This window comes from Diadema antillarum, unplaced genomic scaffold, assembly GCF_040938485.1.
Source record: "Diadema antillarum isolate AM-2024a unplaced genomic scaffold, OU_Dant_1.0 seq00001416_RagTag, whole genome shotgun sequence".
Taxonomy (NCBI): domain Eukaryota; kingdom Metazoa; phylum Echinodermata; class Echinoidea; order Diadematoida; family Diadematidae; genus Diadema; species Diadema antillarum.
Genome location: NW_027272168.1, coordinates 337,489 through 360,553, shown reverse-complemented (window position 1 = coordinate 360,553; position 23,065 = coordinate 337,489). Strand labels below are relative to the sequence as shown.

At 39.3% G+C, this 23,065-nt stretch overlaps 1 protein-coding gene across 1 annotated transcript; it reads left to right on the top strand.

Moving 5' to 3' along the window:
• The first annotated feature begins 3,582 nt into the window (after window positions 1–3,582).
• Window positions 3,583–22,350, top strand: LOC139709233 (centromere protein K-like). The gene is made up of 9 exons (XM_071621186.1): window positions 3,583–3,604; window positions 6,176–6,342; window positions 11,104–11,163; window positions 12,335–12,410; window positions 14,607–14,736; window positions 17,725–17,829; window positions 19,891–20,020; window positions 20,809–20,850; window positions 22,192–22,350. The coding sequence occupies exons 2-9, from the start codon at window positions 6,262–6,264 to the stop codon at window positions 22,348–22,350; spliced, it is 783 nt and encodes a 260-aa protein (XP_071477287.1). The 5' UTR covers window positions 3,583–3,604; window positions 6,176–6,261.
• The last annotated feature ends 715 nt before the right edge of the window (window positions 22,351–23,065 follow it).

The following is a 23,065-nucleotide window of genomic DNA, read 5'->3' as shown; positions in this document are numbered from 1 at the left end:
CTATACTGATTACTGTGCATATATGTGGCGGCAAATGACACCGCACTATGCACTTTGGTTATTGCATGCATGCATGCCTATGCTCAGATGATCAATAGGGGGGCGGGGTCTTTCCCCAGTGAGGCGTGGCGCAATGTGCGCGATATCAAGCAACATGTTGTACCAGGGAGGTGTATTCTACGAAGCAGTGCGTCATTTCCAATTTTGATTAATTCAATTCAAAATTCAATTCAAAGGTTTTATTTTCACTTCTTTCAACAGAATGTACAAAAAGTATAAATTCGACATGCATTTGAGGGAATCATAGATAGCAAAGAATAACATTTGTCAGTAGTCATTACAAATTAAGTGAGGCATTTTTCATACAAATATGTTTATACATTCTGCGAAAAAAATTCAGAAATGAAAATATTCATTAATGTGTAAGTTATGAGGATTCCTTCATTCTCGACTGAGACATAAGATCAAAGTTTTTATTTTGATTGATTAATTGACGCCAATTTAGGCCATTTATTCGGCAAAATAAAAAACAAAAATCATAAATATATAGTGACGTTTATAATGAGAGCCAGGCAGCCTTCAAAGCATCTTGTGCTTGTATCACGATGCCTACACATGAAAATATATACTTTACAATAGCCCTGGCAACATATATTTTATCGGGTGCTGTTCGTTGTTCCGAAGGTTCGTTATTCCGAAGGTTCATTAATCCGAAACACACAAATTCCCTATACCTAGAGGTTCGTTAATCCGAAAATGAAAAAGGAATCGTTAATCCGAACATTTGTGGCGTTATTCCGAAGGATCGTTATATTAATCGGAAAATGAAATAGGGTTCGCTATTCCGAAGGCTCGTTTAGGGTTCGTTAATTCCGCAGGTTCGTTAATCCGAATAAGGGTTTGCTATTCTGAAGGTTCGTTGATCCAAAATGAAATAGGGTCCGTATCGAACCTTCGGAATAACGAACCTTATTTCATTTTTGGATTAATGAACCTTTGGAATAACAAACCTTATCGCATTTTCGGATTAACGAACCTCCGGAATAAGGAATCTTCGGAATAACGAACCTTCGGACTATAGAACCTTCGGAATAACGAACTGTAACCATCTTATCATCCACTATATAAACTCTTCAGTTTTAGTGTGTGTGGGTTTTTTTATTTACTTTTTAATATTGCCACTTCCTTGTATGTGTGATTATGTCGCTGAGTAGTTACGCCCTTTTTTATGCCTTACTAAAAGCGTCACATGAGGGATTGTGTTTTCGGCTTGTCCTTCCGTCCTTCCTTTCGTCCGTCTGTCCATCCGTTATCAATTTTGTGAACAGTGTAAGAAACTATTGAGGTATCCTAAAACTTGGAATATATGCACACATGCTCAAGGTCAAAGGTCAAATGTCAGGGACTAGTTTTCAAGTGTTCACAATTTCCCCAGATCTTTTATGCAATGCCTGAAGATATTTTTATTGACACTAAATGTATACAATGTATTAGCAGATAAAGGTTTTCTTTTATAAGACTTCTAGTATCAAAGTGTCAACGTCATATTTGTTCAGGTATAGAGCAACTCAAACTCGACATGACGGTGACCCTACACTTGCACTTTCTCAAGATCACTCGGTGAAGGTGCTATTCGCCGCAAAATATGAAGAATAAATATACATAGGAAAATATGCTAGAATCAAGGTTTTTATTTGATGTAACATCATGCCATAATTTGGCACAAACATAGAGCATCTCAAACTGACCTTACTTTTAAACTTTCACAAGACCACCCATAAGGTATTAGGCCTCAGTCTATGGGGATTTCAGAATTCAGTATAGAACGGGTTAAGCGGGAGACACAGAGCCATCCACAGGGCGGGAGAAATCAAATCTCAAGCAAGAGAACGGGAGATTTTGCGAAAACGGGCTTTCCGTTTGGCGGGAGGTCTCCCGTCTGCAACCCCCTCCCCCGACACTTTTGGCTCGTCCATGAATAAGAAGGTAAAGATGAAAATAAAAAAAATCGGGGAAAAAATCACAACACCCGGGAATAATTTCATGAGGGGGGGGGGGGGTGGTCCCTACAAGGAAAAACGTTCCGCGGCCTCTGTATAATAAAATGATTATTCTATATCTTCATAATTTCTTTATAGTAATAAGATTGCTCTTTGTATGTTATAGGAATGTTAAAATCTTACCAAGCATTATCCTAATCTGATGCCCTGAAATTACATTTTGATTGAGCTAACTTCAAAGTTATTGTTGCAGAAAATAACTTGTTTTTTGGAGGTGATGGGACAAACGCCTTTATAAAACTAAATGGATGAGTGGACTCAGTGGTATAATGGACAGTTATCACTCACTAACATGGAATCTATAAAGAAAAGTGAGTTATAGGGCCTACTAAATATTTATACATAATATACATACACACACACACACACACACACACATATATATATATATATATATATATATATATATATATCAAGGCTCGACACTAACGGTGGCTGGTATATGGTATATGGTATATGGTATATGCTCTGTACTATATTATAAGTGTTTTCTTGGTATCTTGCAAAAAGGTAAAATCCCAATTCTCGGCATCTCCACGAATACTGTACCATCCCTTTAAGGCGGCTTTCATTTATTTTTTTCCCTCAATATTTATTTCGTTGAAAAAAAAAATTAAGAGGTGGCGTGCGCCCCTCTGGATGGGCCACTGCTATACTGACACATACAAATCCGCTATCGGATCTGATACGAAATGCTATCCCTATAATCATCAGCTGAGGCACTGATTCCCATCCTTCTTAAAACTTAAAAGAAAATTAAAGTTGATGATGATAGATGTGTTCTTTAAATGAATGATTATTTATAAGAATATATTGAAATCATTTGACAACTACAACACAGACGCAGAACTGAGTATAATCTTTCCATTTCAGTGAAGGTTACCGTTAGATATAATCACAAAAAAGGGCCTATATATGCAGTATATTTCTTTTTCTATTTTTTAAGTAAAATCAAACCAGGCCATTCGTGATTCCCTTTCGCCCCCCCCCCCCCTTGTGAGAAAATCCTTGAGAATAGTTATCTAGTCTTTCTGTCAAGAGGGGAGGGCTGTCATCTCATACGTTTTTTTTTTTTTTTTTTTTTGTTAATTAGTCGACGGCCCTGTAACATTTAAAATGCAACGATACTGCCTTTGAAAATCTTATTTTACTAGAATTTCTGAGCTATTGTGGTACATATTCGTTTGAGCATTGTATTCTTTAAAGAAAAAGATATTATTTTACTGAAAATAGATTGAAATAAGCCCTAGTAAAATTGAATTTATCCGTGACGTTTTTCTCTATGATGGCACAAAATCCCGCAAGAGTTATTTAGCGGCAGGTCGAGTTCGATCAATGTTTACGGGCGAGTCCATGGAAGGGAGAGATTGCGCAACGTTTAGGCTCTTTTTGGCTGGAGCATTCAGCTAGCTGCGTATTAAGTTAGTCCCACTCGTATACGTGCACGTTGTGGCGCCTTATTTGAACGTTGGTAATATTCAATACTGACATTACTGTAGTAATATACCAAACTGATACCGAACTGATGTATCCGTGATATCCTGGTACGTATTTTATTTCATATACCTGTGTGCTTTCTTGGCAGCTTTCTCTTTAGATTGGGCGGGGAGCTTGCCCCAATATTTAGTAAAACTAATCCGTATCGTCTTCACGGTCTTGCAAGGTGAGCAAATACTACTAAAAATGCAATAGGCACGCACGCGTACCAGGTACATTTAAAGAAAGATTCAGGACCTGTTGTTACAGACAGTGAGTCAGTGGTTTTGAATCTATCTATCTAACAGTTAATTCTTAACGCCTAACGTTAGCCCGGGGGGGGGGGGGGGGTCATTAAATTGCAAGGCTCAATTTTCTAACCCTCGGAACCCTTGGCTTGGGACTTTGGAAGTCATGCATGGGTGTTGCCATTTTCAGTTTGTAATTACACTATACAGTATTTATTGTTGCTGTTTTTTAAGAGTCAAAAAAGGGAGGGAACGCGCAGCTGTGCGTGCAGCCCTTGGAATTGTGTTTTTGTACTTGTTACTCGCGATGAAATACCACTAGAAATCTTACCAGACTGTCGACAGTGTTGTTAAATTGGAAATTTTTGCTCATTTTTGCAAATGATTTTTAAACTAGCGCAAAAATAAAAACACATTTTGTGTGTGTTTGTGTGTGTGTGTGTGTGTGTGTATGTTATGTAGGTAAACTGTAACTGGCACCTCGTCTACAACCACACTGTCCATTGTTCACTTAGTCTATTGCCATCTCGTCTAACCTCACTTCGTCTACTACCAACTCGTCTACTAACCATTTTGTCTAAATGCCAATTAGTTTAATTGCCATTTCGTCTACTTAACTTACCATTTAATCTAATCTCTAATTTGTCTAAGTCACATTTCGTCTAATACCCATTATGTCTATTGACCGTTTCGTCTATTAATCATTAGGTCTATGAATGAAATAGTCTACAGCTCATTTTGTCTAATAGCCAATTGGTCTACATCCACCTTGTCTATTATACTCAATTAGTCTAATAACCAGTTAGTCTACTCCCAACTGGTCTACACCCAACTGGTCTACTCCCAACTGGTCTACTCCCAACTGGTCTACTCCCAACTGGTCTACTCCCAACTGGTCTACTCCCAACTGGTTTACTCCCAACTGATCTACTCCCAACTGGTCTACTTGTTATATAGTTTTGTTTTGTTTTTTGTCTACTCCAAACTCGTTACTTAAGTCTACTTCATCCAGTTTCCTTTCCCATTGAAAAAGGTTGAACACTCTTGGTACCCCATTTGGTTTAAATTTTTGTTCTAATTATGACAATTTTATTACTTGGACACTAGACAAAGTGGTATATTCATTATTAGCATGACCAGATGGGAATGATCAGTTTTGGTAAATTGTTAAGAGTATATATACCAGTTGGGAGTAGACCAATATTAGGTATAGACGAGTTGGGAGTAGACGAGTTGGGAGTAGACCAGATGGGAGTAGACCAGTTGGGTGTAGACCAGATGGGTATAGACCATGTTGGGTATAGACGAACTAAGGGTTGGACGATATGATAACTAGACAAAGAATGTACAGTGTAGACGAGATGACTTGTAGACGAGGTGGGAGTAGACAAAGTGGCAGTAGGCGAAATGGATATTAGACGACATGGCAAGTAGACATTGTGAGTACAGTGTATAGACGACTTGGCTATTACTAGATCAATTGCTCAGTAGACGAGATGCTCCTTAGACGAGTTGGTTATTAGACAGTGGGTAGTGGGCAAAGTGACTACTAGTATATAATAGACAATATGTGTACTAGACAAAACAAAATGTAGACCAAATGGGTATTAGAAGAATCGGTAATTGACGATTTGCCAGTAGACCAATTGGAAAATAGAGTGGCTGTAAACGAGGTCACTATAAACCGTTATGTACAGAGCATTATAATGTGTATACAACATGTACAGTAGATCTAATCCTAACCCTGGGGCGCTCCTTGTAGCGTTGGGGCTGGTCGCAGTTAATCTAATCCCACTTAATTATGTTGATACAACACCAAAGTAAAACTGAGCCTTTTTTTTTTTTTTTTTTTTTTTTTTGGTCTTAATGTCATCACATTGAAGAGAAATGGTTTCACAATGATTTTTTTTTTGATGATGGATATTCTTTTTCCAGACTGTTTGCCTTCCTGAAAATGCTACCCAAAATGAAATTGCAAGCAACCATGGTACCGTACTATATAGTTCCACCCCACATGCCTCTATCTTTGCAGTAGTTTTCAGCCTGCTTGGTCTTCAGTTAAGATTATGTTATTTCTACTTTCTCCAATTGTAAACATTTCAAGTTACTGCATTTATTCTCATTTACATACATGTACTGCATATAGAAACTAGATTAGAATCTTAGATGTGAAAACATACATGTGTGTCTGTTTCTTGTTTGTGCTTACAGTGTATATATTTTTTTACCAGTAGTTGGCCTATGCTTTCAGAACAAGATTTGTGTACATCAATAGAAATGTCACAATTTTGTCTTGCACTCAAGCTTGCACCATTTGATTTTGATAAACAAGTAATTCATACACTGACAATGTGTCTTTACCAACTTTATTCTTTGTATCAATATCCCCAGTTTACTGGCCTAGATCTGCAAAGCTGTAGCAACTACAAAACACCTCCCTCTCTCTCTCTCTCTCCCCTGCACTTGGTGCTGCCAACATGGCATCCCAAGGAGCCCGCCAGGATGTGGAAGCAATGATGAAGGAAAAGTGTGAAAGTCTGTGGAAAGATGTCAACAAGGTATGTAGGGGCAGGAGATATGTGATTTTCTGGCCAGTGTTTAATGAATTGAAAGCAGTATGGTACAATTCTTTGTAAAGAGAATGACAGGAAATTTGTAATGTGGATGTAGAAAATTATAGAGAAAGCCAGATCTTCTTGAATGTCAGTCTTACGTATCAAGGAAGATATCTGGCAGGATGGTTGAAATTTTGAATTAATGATTGATAATTGAATATCTCATCACGAAACATCATTTTCCTAGATGCAAATGGGTACACTGAAGTCAGTGCTCAGCCAATTTTCTGATTGTAACTCAATGTGGTCAGCTTGTCATTTTTCACCTTAGGAAGGTGTCTGAACTCTTTTTGATCTGATGTGAGAACTGATAATCTGATCTTTTACAAAGTTTGTCGACTTTGCAGTACCAAGGTATTAAGATTTGAGCTGAAATAAGCGAAAAGAATGCCTAGCTATGTTTGTGTTTCAGAACCTGCATCATTATCAGCACTTAATCTGTCATTCAACATTTGTAATGAATATAATCTTGCCAGGAAATCATTTTAGGTGATGCCAAAACCAATTTCCATTTTAAGATTCCCAACAATATTTGGAAATCAGATCTTCATAGATAAGAACTCTACTTACTTCTGCTTAGTGGTGTAAGCTCAAGCTATGATCGGATCGGAAAATCGGATCGGCAAATTTTCCGATAAATCGGTATCGGATCGGAAATCGGCAAAATGATCGGCAACGTATTTTCGCGTGTTTTGCGGCTTTTGTTTGTTTGTTTGCTTGTTTTTTACGACCTACCCCCCCCCCCCCCCCCCCGTTCCCGGGCGCGCTTCCGTGGTATGGGTTTTTTTTTAGCATTTTTTAAAAGCAAATTATTTACACAAAAAAAAAAAATGTTCGTTTTGGTACTCCTCTTTTACCGTGCATGAATCTCGCAAATACGAACATAAATAGTACCAGTGGATCGTACAGTTTTAACGTTACAACTTGCGTCGACGAAAAATGTTACTAAAAGTATACGAAATTATTTTATCCATTTGTGACAAAATTACGTAACTAATGTGTATGCTTGCATCGGATTTTATCTTTTCGGCGATTTTGTTTTTCAAGGACGTGCACGCGATTTATGAGTAAAAAAAAGAAGAAAACTCGGAGGAAGAATTAAGACAATATTGCCGCAACTAACGTATAAATGCCTTCGCACTTTCAATGTTGGCTTTAGCTTAACTTTGCGTGGCGATGATTTCCAATGTCAGAAATTATCTTCTCTTCTGTGACATATAGTTATCACGTACTTACAATTGTAAAGGTATGTTTGCATCGCATTGTATCATTTCGTTCGCCTATTTCGTAACTTTAAAGATCACACGGATTAGAAGAAAAAGAACGGAAAGAAAAAAGGAAGATGAGAATGTGTAACTAACGCAGCGGCATCGCACTATCAATGTCGCTGTGAAAGAAGTTTTTTATGCATGATCGTTGGTATTTATCACGTAACAAAAGTGCACAAAATGCGACGAGATTATCGGGAAAAAGAATAATTCATAAGATTATCGCAGTCTCGTTGAAATTTGGAAACAATTGGCGCAAAAAGGATCTTGAATTCGGTCCTGCATGCCCTGTTGGTTATCAAAAAAAAGCATGCACAAATCATCGCAATCCCGCTGATATTTGAGGTAGAAATAGGCGCAAAAAAGATCGTGATATTCGGCCGAGTCGTAGGGCCTATACCTTTTAAGAACGCATAAAAATGCGAAGAGATTATTGGCAGAAAAATCAAGGACATATTTTCAGCCCCTTCTGGCGCGTGCATGATAAAGATTACAGCCGAATATCAAATCATCGCAATCCCGTTGAAATTTGAGGAAACGATAGGCGCAAGAAGGATCTCGAATTCGGCCCAGCATGCTGTGTATTTTTCAAAAAACGCATGAACAATTCCGAAGAGATTTTCGGGAGGAAAAATAATGAAGAACGCATTTTCAACCCTTCTGGTGCGTGCATCACAAAAGATTAGAGCAGAAATAATTCATGAAATCAACGCAATCCCGCTGATTTTGAGGGAGAAAATAGATTAAAAAAAGGATCATGAATTCGGCCGACCGTGTCGTTTACCTTTTAAGAACGCATGTACGAAATTCAAAGAGATTACCGGGAGAAAAATAAAAGGCAAATTTTCAGTGCCTTTTGGCGCTTGCATCATAATTGTTACAGCCGATTAATAATTTGAAATCATCGCAATCCCGTTGAAGTTTGAGGAAACAATAGGCGCAAAAAGAATCATGAATTCGGTCGTGTTGTATATCTCTTAAGAACGCATTTACGAAATTTGAAGAATCTTCATATCGGGAAAAAATAAAGGACACATTTTCAAAACCCCTCTTAGCGCGTGCATCATAAAGATTACAGCCGAATAATAATCCATGAAATCATCGCAATCCCGTTGAAATTTGAGGAAACGGTAGGCGCAAAAAGGATCTCTAATTCGGCCGTGCATGCTGTGTATCTTTCAAAAACGCATGCAGAAATGCGAAGAGATATTCGGGAGAAAAATAACGCATTTTCAACTCTTCTGCATGGTGCGTGCATCACAAAAGTTCAGAGCCGAAGTAATTCATGAAATCACCGCAATCCCGTTAAAGTTTGAGGAGACAATATAGGCACAAAAAGAATAATTCGGCCGTGAATATCTCAGTTCTAATCCGAGAGGATGCATTTACGAAATGCGGAGAGATTATCGGGAAAAAGTATAAAGGACACATTTCCAACCCCTTTTGGCGCGTGCATCGTAAAAGATTACAGCCGTAGTAATTCATGAAATCGTCACAATTTGAGGTAAAAGTAGGCGCAAAAAGGATCGTGAATTCGGCCGTGTTGATTATCTTTTAAGAACGCATTTACGAAATTCGAAGATATTAGGGAGAAAAATAAAAGACACATTTTCAACCCCTTTTGGCGCGTGCATTATAAAAGATTACAGCCGAAATAATTCATGAAATCATTGCAATCCGGTTGAAGTTTGAGGAAACAAGAGGTGCAAAAAGAATCATGAATTCGGCCGTGTCAATCTTCTAATCCGAGAGGACACATTTACGAAATGCGAAGAGATTATCGGGAGATAAATATAAGGCGCACTTTCAACCATTCTGGTGTGTTCATCACAAAAGATTACATCCGAAGTAGTTCATGAAATCGTCACAATCCCGCTGATATTGAGGTAGAAATAGGCGCAAAAAGGATCGTGAATTCGACCCTGTCGTACATACCTCTCAAGAGCGCATGCACAAACGCGAAGAGAATATCGGGAGAAAAATAAAGAACCCCTTCTGGCACGTGCATCAGATAATAGTAATACTACAGCTAAAATAATTCATGAAATCATCGCAGTCCAGCTGAGCAACAAGAGTGTGAAATGCGCAGCAAGTTAAGTATGATAAACGCGTGTTACTCCACGTGCGCCGATGTTTACAAAAAGTCACAAACGCATTTGATACAATCTGAGTTTGTTCATAATCATTTTACACTTTAATTCACAAGCAAACATTCAATTCTTTTAAAATGATTTTACGCACGAAGAAGAGATAGGAGTACAAATCATCACAAATTCGACCCTGCAGTGTACTTTCAAGAACGCATACAAGATACGCGAAGAAATTTTCGGAGAAAAGTTAAAAACCGCATTTCAATCCCTTCTTTATTTTTTCTTCCTTTTTGTATCAACAATTCAATTCGCAAATGATCCTTTTCGTTCCTTCTCAATGTAATGATCCGTAAACAATGCAAGTTTTCAAAATATTAATCTGTAAAATGTATTTTTTTTGGGGGGGGGGTACTAGTGTCGACAAAAAACATGAAAATAAATTTGCAAGTCATTTAATACTTTTTTAGGTTGTTGTTGACCAGTAAATTTTCTGTTCGGACCAATAAAAAAATTGGTAAAACGGGGTATTTACTGGTCCTACAGAGACAGGTCGGACCGGCAGAAAAAATGGGTTAGTGTGCAGCCCTGATTATGATTATCATCAATACTCAATAATCATGTCAAAGAGGTACTGCGTTAAAGAAAATTTCGGACATAAGACGTCATTTCAGCGCCGCAAAATTGAGCAAAACGCAGCGCGATGCCGCTCCGTTAGTTGCACCAATATTTTCTTCTCCTTCCTACGATTTTTCGTTTTTTTTCCTTCAAAATTGCGTGCATGCTCCTTGAAAAGCAAATTCCCCTAAATGATAAAAGCCGATGCAAGTATAAACATCGGTTACGTGAAAAGTATCAATAGTTATGTCATAAACGGAAGGATAATATTTTACACCTTATAATATAATTTTGTACTATCAAAAAGTAAAATTTTTCATCGTAAAGTTGTAATTTAGTGATATGTTCGTATTTGTGAGAGTCACGTTCATGAGCGGTGCGCTGTGACACGCGGTCCGTTTTTTTTTTTTTTTTTTTTTTTTTTTTTGCGCTAAATGCGTCACCGATCCACCGATTTTTTTCGAAGATCGGCGATCGGTAAAAAATTGCCGATCATGCATGATCGGTATCGGATCGGCATCGGATCGGATGATCGGTTACACCACTACTTCTGCTTATCTTGAAGTCATTTGAAAAGAAAGCAAACCTCATAAATTCTAAAAACACAGAGTATGTGACTGCTGCATACAGTATCTGACAACTCATTCTATCTTGCTCTCCCATGGCATAAATTTTACCAGTAGTGCACTTGTGGTACTGTTATAGTTCATAAATGTCTTTGTTTCTTCCAGAATCAAGCTGTCTTGAAGTCACATTCTGGGTCTGATTTGAGAGAAGACACTGAAAATGTGGTAAGTTGCTGGAGTTTGCTCCACTTCTACAATAACACTACAACAGGGTGCTGCCATTTTACAGGTCCATTATCATGCAAGAATGACATGAACAATGAAGTCTAACAAAATCTTATCACTTTGGTCCTTTGTGACCCATTTGGGCAGATGAAATTTGTCTTTTTCTTCAAATCAAAGCATATTACTATAAATGAACAAAGTACAACAGATGTTTTCACACACTCATGAATTTGACATAGCCATGAAGAAAACATGTTTACTTACTTTTCACTTTGTTTTTTTTTTTTTCATAATTGGAGTGGAGGAAAAGGTTAATTTGATTTCAACAGTCATTTTGCTATATTTGATTACACTTTTTTTTTCTTTTTTTTTTAAAGAGCACATTTTGTATTCCCTACATCTATGACACTCCTGCCATTTTAACAGACACTTGTTACTATGAATATACGTATGGCCTTTAGGAGATGAGAAGATGAGTATTAGAGGGTGCTTTTGAATTGAAACTGTTATGCGAGCAAAATTTAGGATGAAGTATAGCACATCCAAATTATATCGTGCAAATTGAGTTGACATGTGCTGGTGATGGTTTTGAACTGGTAGTCTTTCAAATAATGTTTTTAAATGGTACCATGGGGCAAGGACTTTATTTTTTTTTTCTATGTAACAGTTACACCACTCGAACGTATGCTATTATCACAACTATCTTCATCAAAAAAATTCTTATCAACTACACAGTTGGACAACAATTGAGCAATCTATTGCCTGGTTGATGCTCTTTAACTGTATATCACTCAATGCAATTGGTGTAACATTGAGGCATGTGAAAACAAGAATCATTACGTTCATATTGAAAAGATTTGAAGTCTGATGAGGAGCTTCATTGATGAAATAATGCGTGTTGATTGTAACGCCTTTTGATACGGATTAGGAGCCAAGAATAATAACTTGCCATGATCACCACAGTTACATCGCAAATGCAGTCAATATCAATGAGCTGTATGAGATAACTTCACAGGCATTTACTTGTGTGATAATTCACCTGTTCTAAATATTGCCAGAATATTAGTTTAGTAATTAATTGTATTATTATTATCATTTTTTTTTTGCTGCATAATGGAAATATTCATGTTTGATTATCATTGATGCATTTTCCTCTTTTTTCTTTCTGTAGATGGCAGCAATATCAGAAGTCAGAGTCAAGTGCCTACAAGGAGAAATAGATGCAGTAAAAGAAAAAGAGATCCAAGGTATGATCATCTCATGGCCTGCCAGAAAGCCTACTTCGTTATATTCTTCTTGATTTATTCTGCATTGTTTGATTCATCAAGGTTAGCCTTGATTTCAAGCTACCCTGCTATTATGTCTTTATAATAGTTCATTCAGATATGTTGACACAAACATATTTTCCCCTGACAAGCCGAGAAGGAACTATTCAACTCACCTGCTGCTATCAAATACATTCCAATTCCTTAAAACCACTTTGCTTGCTTGCGATCTTGCTCAGTACAACAAGCCCTGAGCAAGCTTTCTGGGTGTTTAAAGGAACCCTTGTGAAACAGGTGTGCATAAAAAATGAATATACATTCATATACTTGATGCAATTTTTGGCATCTTAGCATACCAAATAGAAATCTGTCATTTTGTTAAGTTTTACTGCTTTGTGTAAGATTTTGTGGCACTAAAGGAAAAAAAAAATCCCCAAACCCCAATAACAGAAAACAAAAAAACTATGAATTTCTTTTTTATTGGGTCTCCAAATTTAGACTGGAAATTAAATTCTGTTCATTATGAAAAGTAGATGAAATGAGCTGGCCTACCCAGTAACTTTTTTCCTATTATTCCTTCAGTGATTATAAAAAAAAGTATCATTATTGTTATTATTGTATTTATGGTGAACATCACATAACCATGCCGATATTGAATTGGGATCATTATCACCGTGTGCTAAAATCTGGCCGCTATAACTGTCTCGCCCACCGGAGGTGAAGGTGAGACTAAGGGATCCAAATGGCGTCCGTCCGTCGTCCGTCGTCCGTCGTCCGTCCGTCGTCCGTCCGTCGTCCGTCCGTCGTCCGTCTGTCGTCCGTCGTCTGTCCGTCGTCCGTCCGTCGTCCGTCACAAATGTTAAAGTTTACCTGCAAGACTCTCTTATGATGCATAACTTGGCATCTGTTACAGCAATGGCAGCCACACTTGGGTGATAGAAGCACTAGGGGTATCTTCATGTTATGGTGTTGTCAGAGGTCATGTGATGATGTCAAAGGTCATTTGAGGTCATAAATTAAAGAGTATGTGCAAGACTCTCTTTTCTATGTTAAAGTTTACCTGCAAGACTCTCTTTTGACAAATAACTTCACATAAGTTGCTTGGATTACAACCTAACTTGGGTCATAGATGCACTGGGGGTACCTTCATGTTATGGTGCCGTTGGAGGTCACAGGATAAGGTCAAAGGTCATTTGAGGTCAAACGTTAAAGTTTACTTGCAAGACTCTCTTATCACATGTAACTCGACACATGTTGCTACAATGGCAATCAAACTTGGGTGATGGATGCACTAGGGGTACCTTCATGTTATGGTGCCGTAAGAGGTCATATGATAAGGTCAAAGGTCATTTGAGGTCATACGTTAAAGTTTACTTGCAAGACTCTCTTATCACACGTAACTCAGCACATGTTGCTACAATGGCAATCAAACTTGGGTGATGGTAGATGTCTCTTGGGAAGTTGAAGGTAACCACAATGTCAAAGGTTACAGACAGGGGTCAACGAACTTTTAGGGCCCAATGTTAAGTTTTTAGGGCACATTTCGTTTATGGCTCATAACTTTTGATCCCTTTGTCTGTTTGTTACCAAACTTCGATGGAAGATGTCCCTTGGGGAGGTGAAGGTCGTCACAAGGTCAAAGGTCACAGACAGGGGTCAACAAACTTTTAGGGCCCAATGTTATGTTTTTAGGGCACGTTTTGATTGTGGCTCATAACTTTTGATCCCTATGTCCGTTTGTGACCAAACTTGGACGGTAGATGTCCCTTGGGGAGTTAAAGGTCATCACAAGGTCAAAGGTCACAGAAAGGGGTCAACAAATTTTTAGGGCCCAATGTTAAGTTTTTATGGCGCGTTTCGATTATGGCTCATTTTGATCCCTTTGTCCGTTTGTGACCAAACTTGGATGGTGAATGTCCCTTAGGGTGTTGAAGGTCACCACAAGGTCAAAGGTCATAAGCAGGTCAATTAACTTGTGGGAGTTATAAAAAATATTAATTCCTTGTACGCGAATGGGCGAGACACAATTCGGCGATTGCCTTGTTAATATCAATGTGTAAGGGTACTGTGCATCTTATGAGCACAAGATGACAGTGCATAACGCCTTAACCCCGCGTATGAGGGTACCTTGGGTTTCGGTGTGCTGAATCATTTGAGAGTGCTGTCCTCACATTCCAGCTCTTCCCAACCACCCGGTAATCCTTGAGACCCTGCTGAGGAGTCAGCTAGAGAGGGCAGTGTCCCAGCTAGAGGAGTGCCTCGCTGTGGTGGAGGGCAGACGTAAGGAGCTGGAGGACGACCTAGAAAGGTGAGGCAAAGTGTCCAAAGGGCCATCACTCTGTTCTGTCAGGGAAGCATGTTAAATAACCTTCTTTTTTGGAGCCCGACAATACTTGTGGAAGCTTTCAGAAAGTTTTCTATAGAGGTGGTGCTAAGTGAGAAAAGTACAGCCATGGCGAAGTCATTTTTCCTGTTTATCCACTGCAGTCATCAGATTCCTGCTTCTTAATTTTTGTCTCGCCCACTGGAGGTGAAGGCGAGACTAAGGGATCCAAATGGCGTCCGTCCGTCGTCCGTCACAAATGTTAAAGTTTACCTGCAAGACTCTCTTATGATGCATAACTTGGCAACTGTTACAGCTATGGCAGTTATGGTGTTGTCAGAGGTCATGTGATGATGTCAAAGGTCATTTGAGGTCATATATTAAAGAGTATGTGCAAGACTCTCTTTTCTATGTTAAAGGTGCATGGTCCCGGTGTTTTAGTCAAATGTGTACGCGGGCGCACGGCGCAAGTTTCCTATAGAGACCCATGCTATCGACTTCTCTTGGGCGCTTACGCTTTGGCCCACTTTCCCGAGTCCGAAGAAGTCCGATCCACTGTGTCAGTGGTCCGATCACAGTTCGGCTCATGATTCGGCTCAGGGGGATGACAGCTTTAGCAAACTTCTTTTGTGATGTCATAATAAGAAGCACATATGCACGCACCGTGGCATTACTACAGACTGCGTGATGCGCAGAGAAGACAACGAAGGCAACGTTACTTAGCAACACCTACGCGCTATACTCTTGATGACAGCTCAATTTCGGCAATCTTCGTATCAATGCTAACAGTGATCGGCAGTAGCATCAACAGCGCCATCTACACTACCGGGACTATGCCCCTTTAAAGTTTACCTGCAAGACTCTCTTTTGACAAACAACTTCACATAAGTTGCTTGGATTACAACCTAACTTGGGTCATAGATGCACTGGGGGTACCTTCATGTTATGGTGCCGTTGGAGGTCACAGGATAAGGTCAAAGGTCATTTGAGGTCATACGTTAAAGTTTACTTGCAAGACTCTCTTATCACACGTAACTCAGCACATGTTGCTACAATGGCAATCAAACTTGGGTGATGGTAGATGTCTCTTAGGAAATTGAAGGTAACCACAAGGTCAAAGGTTACAGACAGGGGTCAACGAACTTTTAGGGCCCAATGTTAAGTTTTTAGGGCGCATTTAGTTTATGGTTCATAACTTTTAATCGCTTTGTCCGTTTGTGACCAAACTTGGATGGAAGATGTCCCTTTGGGAGGTGAAGGTCGTCACAAGGTCAAAGGTCACAGACAGGGGTCAACAAACTTTTAGGGCCCAATGTTATGTTTTTAGGGCGCGTTTTGATTTTGGCTCATAACTTTTGATCCCTATGTCCGTTTGTGACCAAACTTGGACGGTAGATGTCCCTTGGGGAGTTAAAGGTCATCACAAGGTCAAAGTTCACAGAAATGGGTCAACAAATTTTTAGGGCCCAATGTTAAGTTTTTATGGCGCATTTCGATTATGGCTCATTACTTTTGATCCCTTTGTCCGTTTGTGACCAAACTTGGATGGTAAATGTCCCTTAGGGTGTTGAAGGTCACCACAAGGTCAAAGGTCATAAGCAGGTCAATGAACTTCGGGGAGTTATAAAAAATATTAATTCCTTGTACGCGAATGGGAGAGACACAATTTGGCGATTGCCTTGTTTAAACATTCGTTCATCAGGGGTTTTTTTCGTTTGTTCCTTCTTTTTTTCTTTTTCCTTTTTGTGTGTGTAGGGGGGGGGGGGGAAATTGCTTTGGGTTTTTTTTTTAAGAGACCAGTAAGACCCATTCAGAAGGCACCAAAGGCAAAACATATACAAAAGGAGGGATGACTTAGAAATGAATATAATTTCACTCAACTGCTAAGTAGGGAACCACACACAACAATAGGCTGAATTCTTATTCCAAAAAACTAGTGAGATGTATAGTGAGGTGCCCGCACCTCGTCAGGGGCCCAAATACCGTCACCCCCGCTTAAAATTGTTTTAAGCGCACTAAACAAAAATTTATGCCCGGGACTGTGTTCAGTATGCTTGAAACTTGGCAGGGCTACCACAACCAAGCAAATTGTGGTGAAAACCAAACAGTTTTTCGCAAAAATCTGAAATTTTAATCGTAATACGTGTTATAAGTATCATCACTGTCTCGCACGCATCTTCTACGTGTATGTACATGTATATGGGAGCATCATGGTCACCCGCACACGTCTTTTACGTGCTTTGTCTATGGGAGCGCGGGTGACGAGTTGCGGGCCCCTTCCGTGGCGCGCAACTTTTTCGCATCGTTCGCATTTGACGACGATAGCTGCAAATTTTCGATATCGATCAGTGAACTTGTGATTCCATTGGAATTTCAGCATTTTTCCTGTATGTGAGTTGGATTTAAAAGAATTTCAGTGGCGAAATGTGATTCAAATATGCACAAACATTAACGATGACGAGGTGCGGGTCACCCAAGTATATATCTTAAATGGAGTTATAGATGGTTTCGTACTGGTGAGGAAGTCAAGACTGAATAGAGGCAGTGACAATGAAAATAACAAATTTGATACATCAATGAAAATGGTAGAGAGATGACAATAATTGCAAAGCCAGATAATTTCCGGAAGTTAATTATGCCAACATGACTTTTGCAGATTGAATTATGAAAGGACCCAACATCCTGTTATGCATGTCTGGGATACGCACTTGGTTTTCATCAGGTGTTTCCTACATCTATGTACTGCAAAAATGGAAATTCTCACGAATTTTGTGCAACCAGAAACTAGCGTGAAAATAAAAGCACGGGAGTATTTTTGCTTGCCATATGTTCCAGTAGTTGATGTCTTCATTCCGCGGAATTTAAAACATGCAAAACTCTTCTTACCCGGCAAAGCGCAAAAAATATCCACTTTTACAGCATGCAAGATAGGCCTAATTCTTTTGTATTTTTCATTATCTTGGTATCTTTTAGGCAAGAAGAATTGCTCACCCAGCATCGAGAGATGGCTTCAGCTCTGGAACTTAGACTGGGGGAGGCACAACAAGGAAGCCAGAAAAGCAGACCCACTGAAGACAGGTAGGGGGTTAGGCTTGGAACAAATGTCTATAACACCAGGCACTGCAGGAGAATCAATATTGTTGACTGTGGGTAGAGGGTCTTATCGTTTCTCTTTGTACCCTCCAGGGAGAGTACACTAACAGGTTTATTGTGATACAGTGCCAGGCCTCGAATTAACCGACGGCCACCGACGGCCATGGCCGTCGGTGCCCCTCTCGTTGGCCGCAAGGCCTTTTTTTCCTTGATCAAAGTTACAGCCAAAAAAAATGTGCCCTTTTTCTTGTGGCCGTGGTGCCCTTGTAGAATGAAAGTTATTATTTATGATGTATAATATGCCCTTTCTCAAAGTCTACACTTTAATAAGCTTGAACAACTTTCCTGATCTCAAATATCATACCTTCAGTTCACTCCCGTCCCAGTATATCTGATTCAAACTCAAAGTATCTTTCCGAGATACGAGACGACGTGTACGTACATGTACGCCCGACCAGCTTTTACCGTCCTGACTGCCTCCGTAGCGCAGCGGCCATAGAGTTACTAGCTAGGCAGCGGCGGGGGGCCGGAGCAAGTGGTCGCAAGCCATGCTAAAAAATGCCAGGCCTGTCGGACGGCTGCGAGCATTGCCATGTCTCTCACTCTGCATTCATGCCCGCATGCTCAAAGCAAAATGGCGCCGGAAGTGCTCCAAAGCGAGCGCGGCGTATGCGTTGAGAACGTACTGTATTACAGAACCTACATCGTATTGCGTATGGCCTACTGCCTAACGTCGTCTGCCGCGGAGAGATCTTATGCGTGCGTGCGCTGCTGGAGTGTAGCAGCACGGTCGATAGCATACAGCTCTATGGGGCATTCACATCACGTATAAACACCCAACATGCCCTTTCCAATGTGGCCTTGGTGCCCCTCTGACTGACCTATGTGCCCTGTAATGGCTGGCCTCTTGGAAAAAGTGCCCTTTTCTAAATGACCTTGCCCCTCCAAAATCCTATTTCAAGGCCTGCAGTGCACTCTCATTATAAATAACGCACACGGTTATAACGAAATTCCGGTCACAACGAAGTAAAAGTTCAGGCCGCCACATTTTCGGCTGTATGTTTTTAATTGTTTATTTGTTCGGTTATCACAAAATTTTGATGTAACGAAAGAAAACTGCCGGTCCTGAGGACTTTGTTATAATGGAAGTCCACTGTATGAGGGTACTGGTGAGCAATGTGCTTTCTTGCTTAAAGGGGCATTCCGGACGATTTTCATAATTTCACATCATGCAGTACATAAATTGACAGCTCCATGTATAGATTCGTGGAATTTATTGTGGTCCTTGAGCAGAGAAACCAATGAATTTAAAATCTTAAACAAATTTCACTGAACAGTGTTGATGACATCAGAGCCTCATATATTTCAGAAATGTAGCAGTGTAATTCCATTACAATACCACTTGCTCAACAGGTTCACCTGTGAAAAATCTATGCATGCCTTCTTCTTTTGTTCTGCTTCCTTGAGCCCCAACTCATACATTCTTATGGTGAGGCTGCCATGTCATCATCCTTGTTCATTGCAATTTGTTATAAATTTTGAAAACATTCTCGTTCCTCATCCCAATCACTATAAATTCTGAGACTCTGCATTCAGTTTAACTAATTTATAGTTGTTCAAATGTAAAAGTGTGAAAATCATCCGGAGGTCCCCTTTAAGGAAACCAAGTATACCTCCAACTACTGTAATCATTTCCTGGAACGGTTTTATCTAGGCTACAGAGAGTATGGGTCTTCTAATATTGTCTGCCGTTGACAAGTGCAGAGAGGCCAGTATGCCAGAGATTGCAGTATTTAGCACTCCTTTTTGCCAAAAATACTGCAGACTTCATGGAAAAATACTGTTTTTCCCAGAGTGTTTGACTACACAATGTCTCGTGCGGGAAAAAGGTAAAAATTCTCTTTTCCACTAAAAATATGTCCTTTCAGGCCTCAGAATACTGCAATACCTTTCTGAAGGCTGGCATCCCTGCAAGTGTATTTACTGGGAGATGTCAAGGCAGAGGATGTTTTAAGTAGGTTCTGTCTTTTATCTTGGACTTTTCAGTCAAGTCAAGTTGCTGCAGAGGAAGCAGAAAAAGGCCAGGGAGATCCAGAACAGACTGCTGAAGCAGATCGCTGATTTCATCGGCAAACATTTCCCTCTTCCCAGTCAGGATACCACACGAAATTCAAAGGTCAGTTCTGAATTAGGCAGGCTCAATAATGTATTCAAATCTATGGATATTTCTCCTCTGAGGATGTAGTTACAAGTCATTCTATTCTCTTGTATGTACTATTGTAAACATCAATATTTTCTCACAATTAATTTTTTTGTGTGTGCTGAGCGGCTCAAAAATATATTTGCAGGTTCTTGAATTCGTGCTTCGCAATTGTGCACCCATTCAAAATGTGCAGAGAAAACTGTGAAGATATTTTTGCGGGTTTTAGAATTCGCACTAGCCAAAAATAGCGTAAAATACGCAAAAATGAATGAACCGCAAAAATTTGTGCGTTTACAGTATTTGTGTTTGAATACTTGAAATGAATGTTGCATACATGAGGTGTGGTGATGTGGGGCAGTTTTTTCCCTTAAAGTGCCTACAACTGTGAGTAGATGTCACATCAGAAAAAGTGATGTGAAAGGATAATGTTGACCAAGATTCCAGAAAATTGTACTACGGTACTTCTAGAGTAGAACAACTATTTGAGGTGATGCCCTGTAGAAATGTACAATTTGAGCGTACTACTGTAATTCATTCTGGACATGTAGTTGACAGTTTCTTCTAACTCAAGATTCATTGGCCCTTTTACTGTTACCCTGTTGGCTCTAAGATCAGTTTGTGTTATGTATAAATTCTATGCTGAAATGTTACAGCTTAAAGGCAAGAAATTACTGTTTGTCACACACTGTCGTCATATATGTACGCATGTAAAAGTACGCACTTTCTGTTCGAGCTTCCCATTTTTTTCTACCATATTTCAGGGAGAACTTTGCAAGTTTACACCGCTCCTAGATATGATAGAGGTAAGTGAGGTGCATGCATTTACTTCTCAATTGTCCAGTCTAAATTCAACATGGCATGCGTGAAGATTGTGGGAGATAACTCACACAGTTTGAATACATATTGTGACCATCTCCAGTCACCTGCAGCAAAACGCCTACAATCTATTGTAAAATTGAATTTTTAGCAATGTTCAATAACTGTGTCTTAATAAACCACTCACTAAACATTTTATTAGCAGGGTGATTTTTGTTTCATAGATCTCTTGTTTCAACAGCATAATATTCAAGACTTTGTATGATGGAGTGTTTTTGCATGCATTTGAACATCACCAAAGAACTCAGTGAGCACGGTTTGACAAGGTTTGAATGGAACCACAGTACAATAGTGGGAAGAGAAGCCACTAGACAAAATATTGTAAAAGCACCCCTTCCCTGTTGTTGTTACTGAGGAACAATAAATACTAATAGATATAATGCATGATAATCACTGAGTTTATGTAAATTTGTTTTAATGATTATCTCAAACAAACAAACAAAAACTTGCTGGGATTTTCATATGACACCCTTCAGACTAGATTTTAGCCAGTTTCTCACAAAAATGAATAAATAAATGAATAAATAAATGCATAACCTTTCAATTCAACTGAATGAAATTTTCCTTCTAAAACAAAAGGAACAATAGAAATGTCAACCATTGCTTTTAAAGGACAAGTTCACCTTCATAGACATGTGGGTTGAGTGTATGCAGCTATATTAGTAGAACACATCAGTAAAAGTTTGAGGAAAATCGGACAATCCGTTCAAAAGTTATGAATTTTTAAAGTTTGTGCTCAGTCACGACTGGATGAGAAGACTACTACAGCTTGTGATGTCACAAGTGTACAATAATATAAAGAAAGAATAAAGAAAATTCAACATATTTCCATTTTTCTCCCATAACAAAAGAACACTCGACCTCTCTCTTTCAGAAGGCAGGGGGAATAATATTACCCTTATAATACGTCAGTAACAAGTCGAAGAAATGTGCACTTTATTCAAAAAGTAAAGTTTTGTGAAATTCTCTTTTTATTTTCGTTATATCGTTGTACGCATGTGACATCATACACTGTAGTAGTTTCCTCATCCAGCAGTGACTGCGCAGATACTTTAAAAATTCATAACTTTTGAACGGATTGTCCAATTTTCCTCAAACTTTCACTGATGTGTCCTACTAATATTGCTGCATTCTCTCAATCCTTACGTATATGAAGGTGGACTTGTTCTTTAACGTATCATTTCTCAATGCATTTGATTATTTATCAGTATTTATTATCATCCTGCTGAATCATGCTTTGGTTCAAATTTTTTTTTCTCTCTCTCCAGCTCCTAATGAACACAGGGATGGGTGGAGACTTGGACCCCTATATACCAGTCAGTGAGGTCTTTTGGCCCCCATATGTTGAACTCTTACTGCGGTGTGGAATAGCGTCACGACATCCGCAAGATGCAAACCGCATTCGATTGGTTCCTCTCCATCTTTGATGGCCAAAAAAAAAGAAGGGAGGAATGTTATGACTGTATGGATCAACAACAGTCAACTTGGTGCAAGGTTGAACCGACGTTTTGGGCTGCAGTAGTCTACATTATTTTTCTCTGTCATCTTCTGGGGCAAAGAAGCGCTTGGGACTTCAGTGATCGAAGCAAGGACATGGACTGGTTTTGGTCGCGTACTGAATTCGGTGTAAGGATAGGTTGCAGTCAACTTTGTCATGAGGCAAACTTGATCACCCTGTTCCCACTCCACTTCTGGAAAAAAAGGCGAAGTAAAACTGTCCACCATACTGAAATCAGTCAGTCAGATCCATTTGGAAATAACTGAGTAAGCTGGTTATGTGAAGTTTTCATATTTTCAGCATTTCCAAGTGGACAAGGGGAACTAGGATCAAACGTTATTGTCAACAGCTTTTGACTTTGGCAAAGTCAGCTGAGGTCAACTCAAGTTTTCAATGACATCAACACTGTGCAAACTAGATCAGATTCATTTATCATGGGGGGGGGGGGGGGGAATAATTCCAGTCAGTTTATGAACACAAGACAGTGAAGCGATGCCAGTTAAAAGTACTTGGTGTCTGTCTACATGCTGGGCATAGGCAAACATTTTCAGGAATTTGCAGACATTACCATGGACTCAAGGTCTTTTTGTGGCACTGAAACATTCAATGTGTGAAAATGCGAGTCAGAATTTTAAAAAGGACGC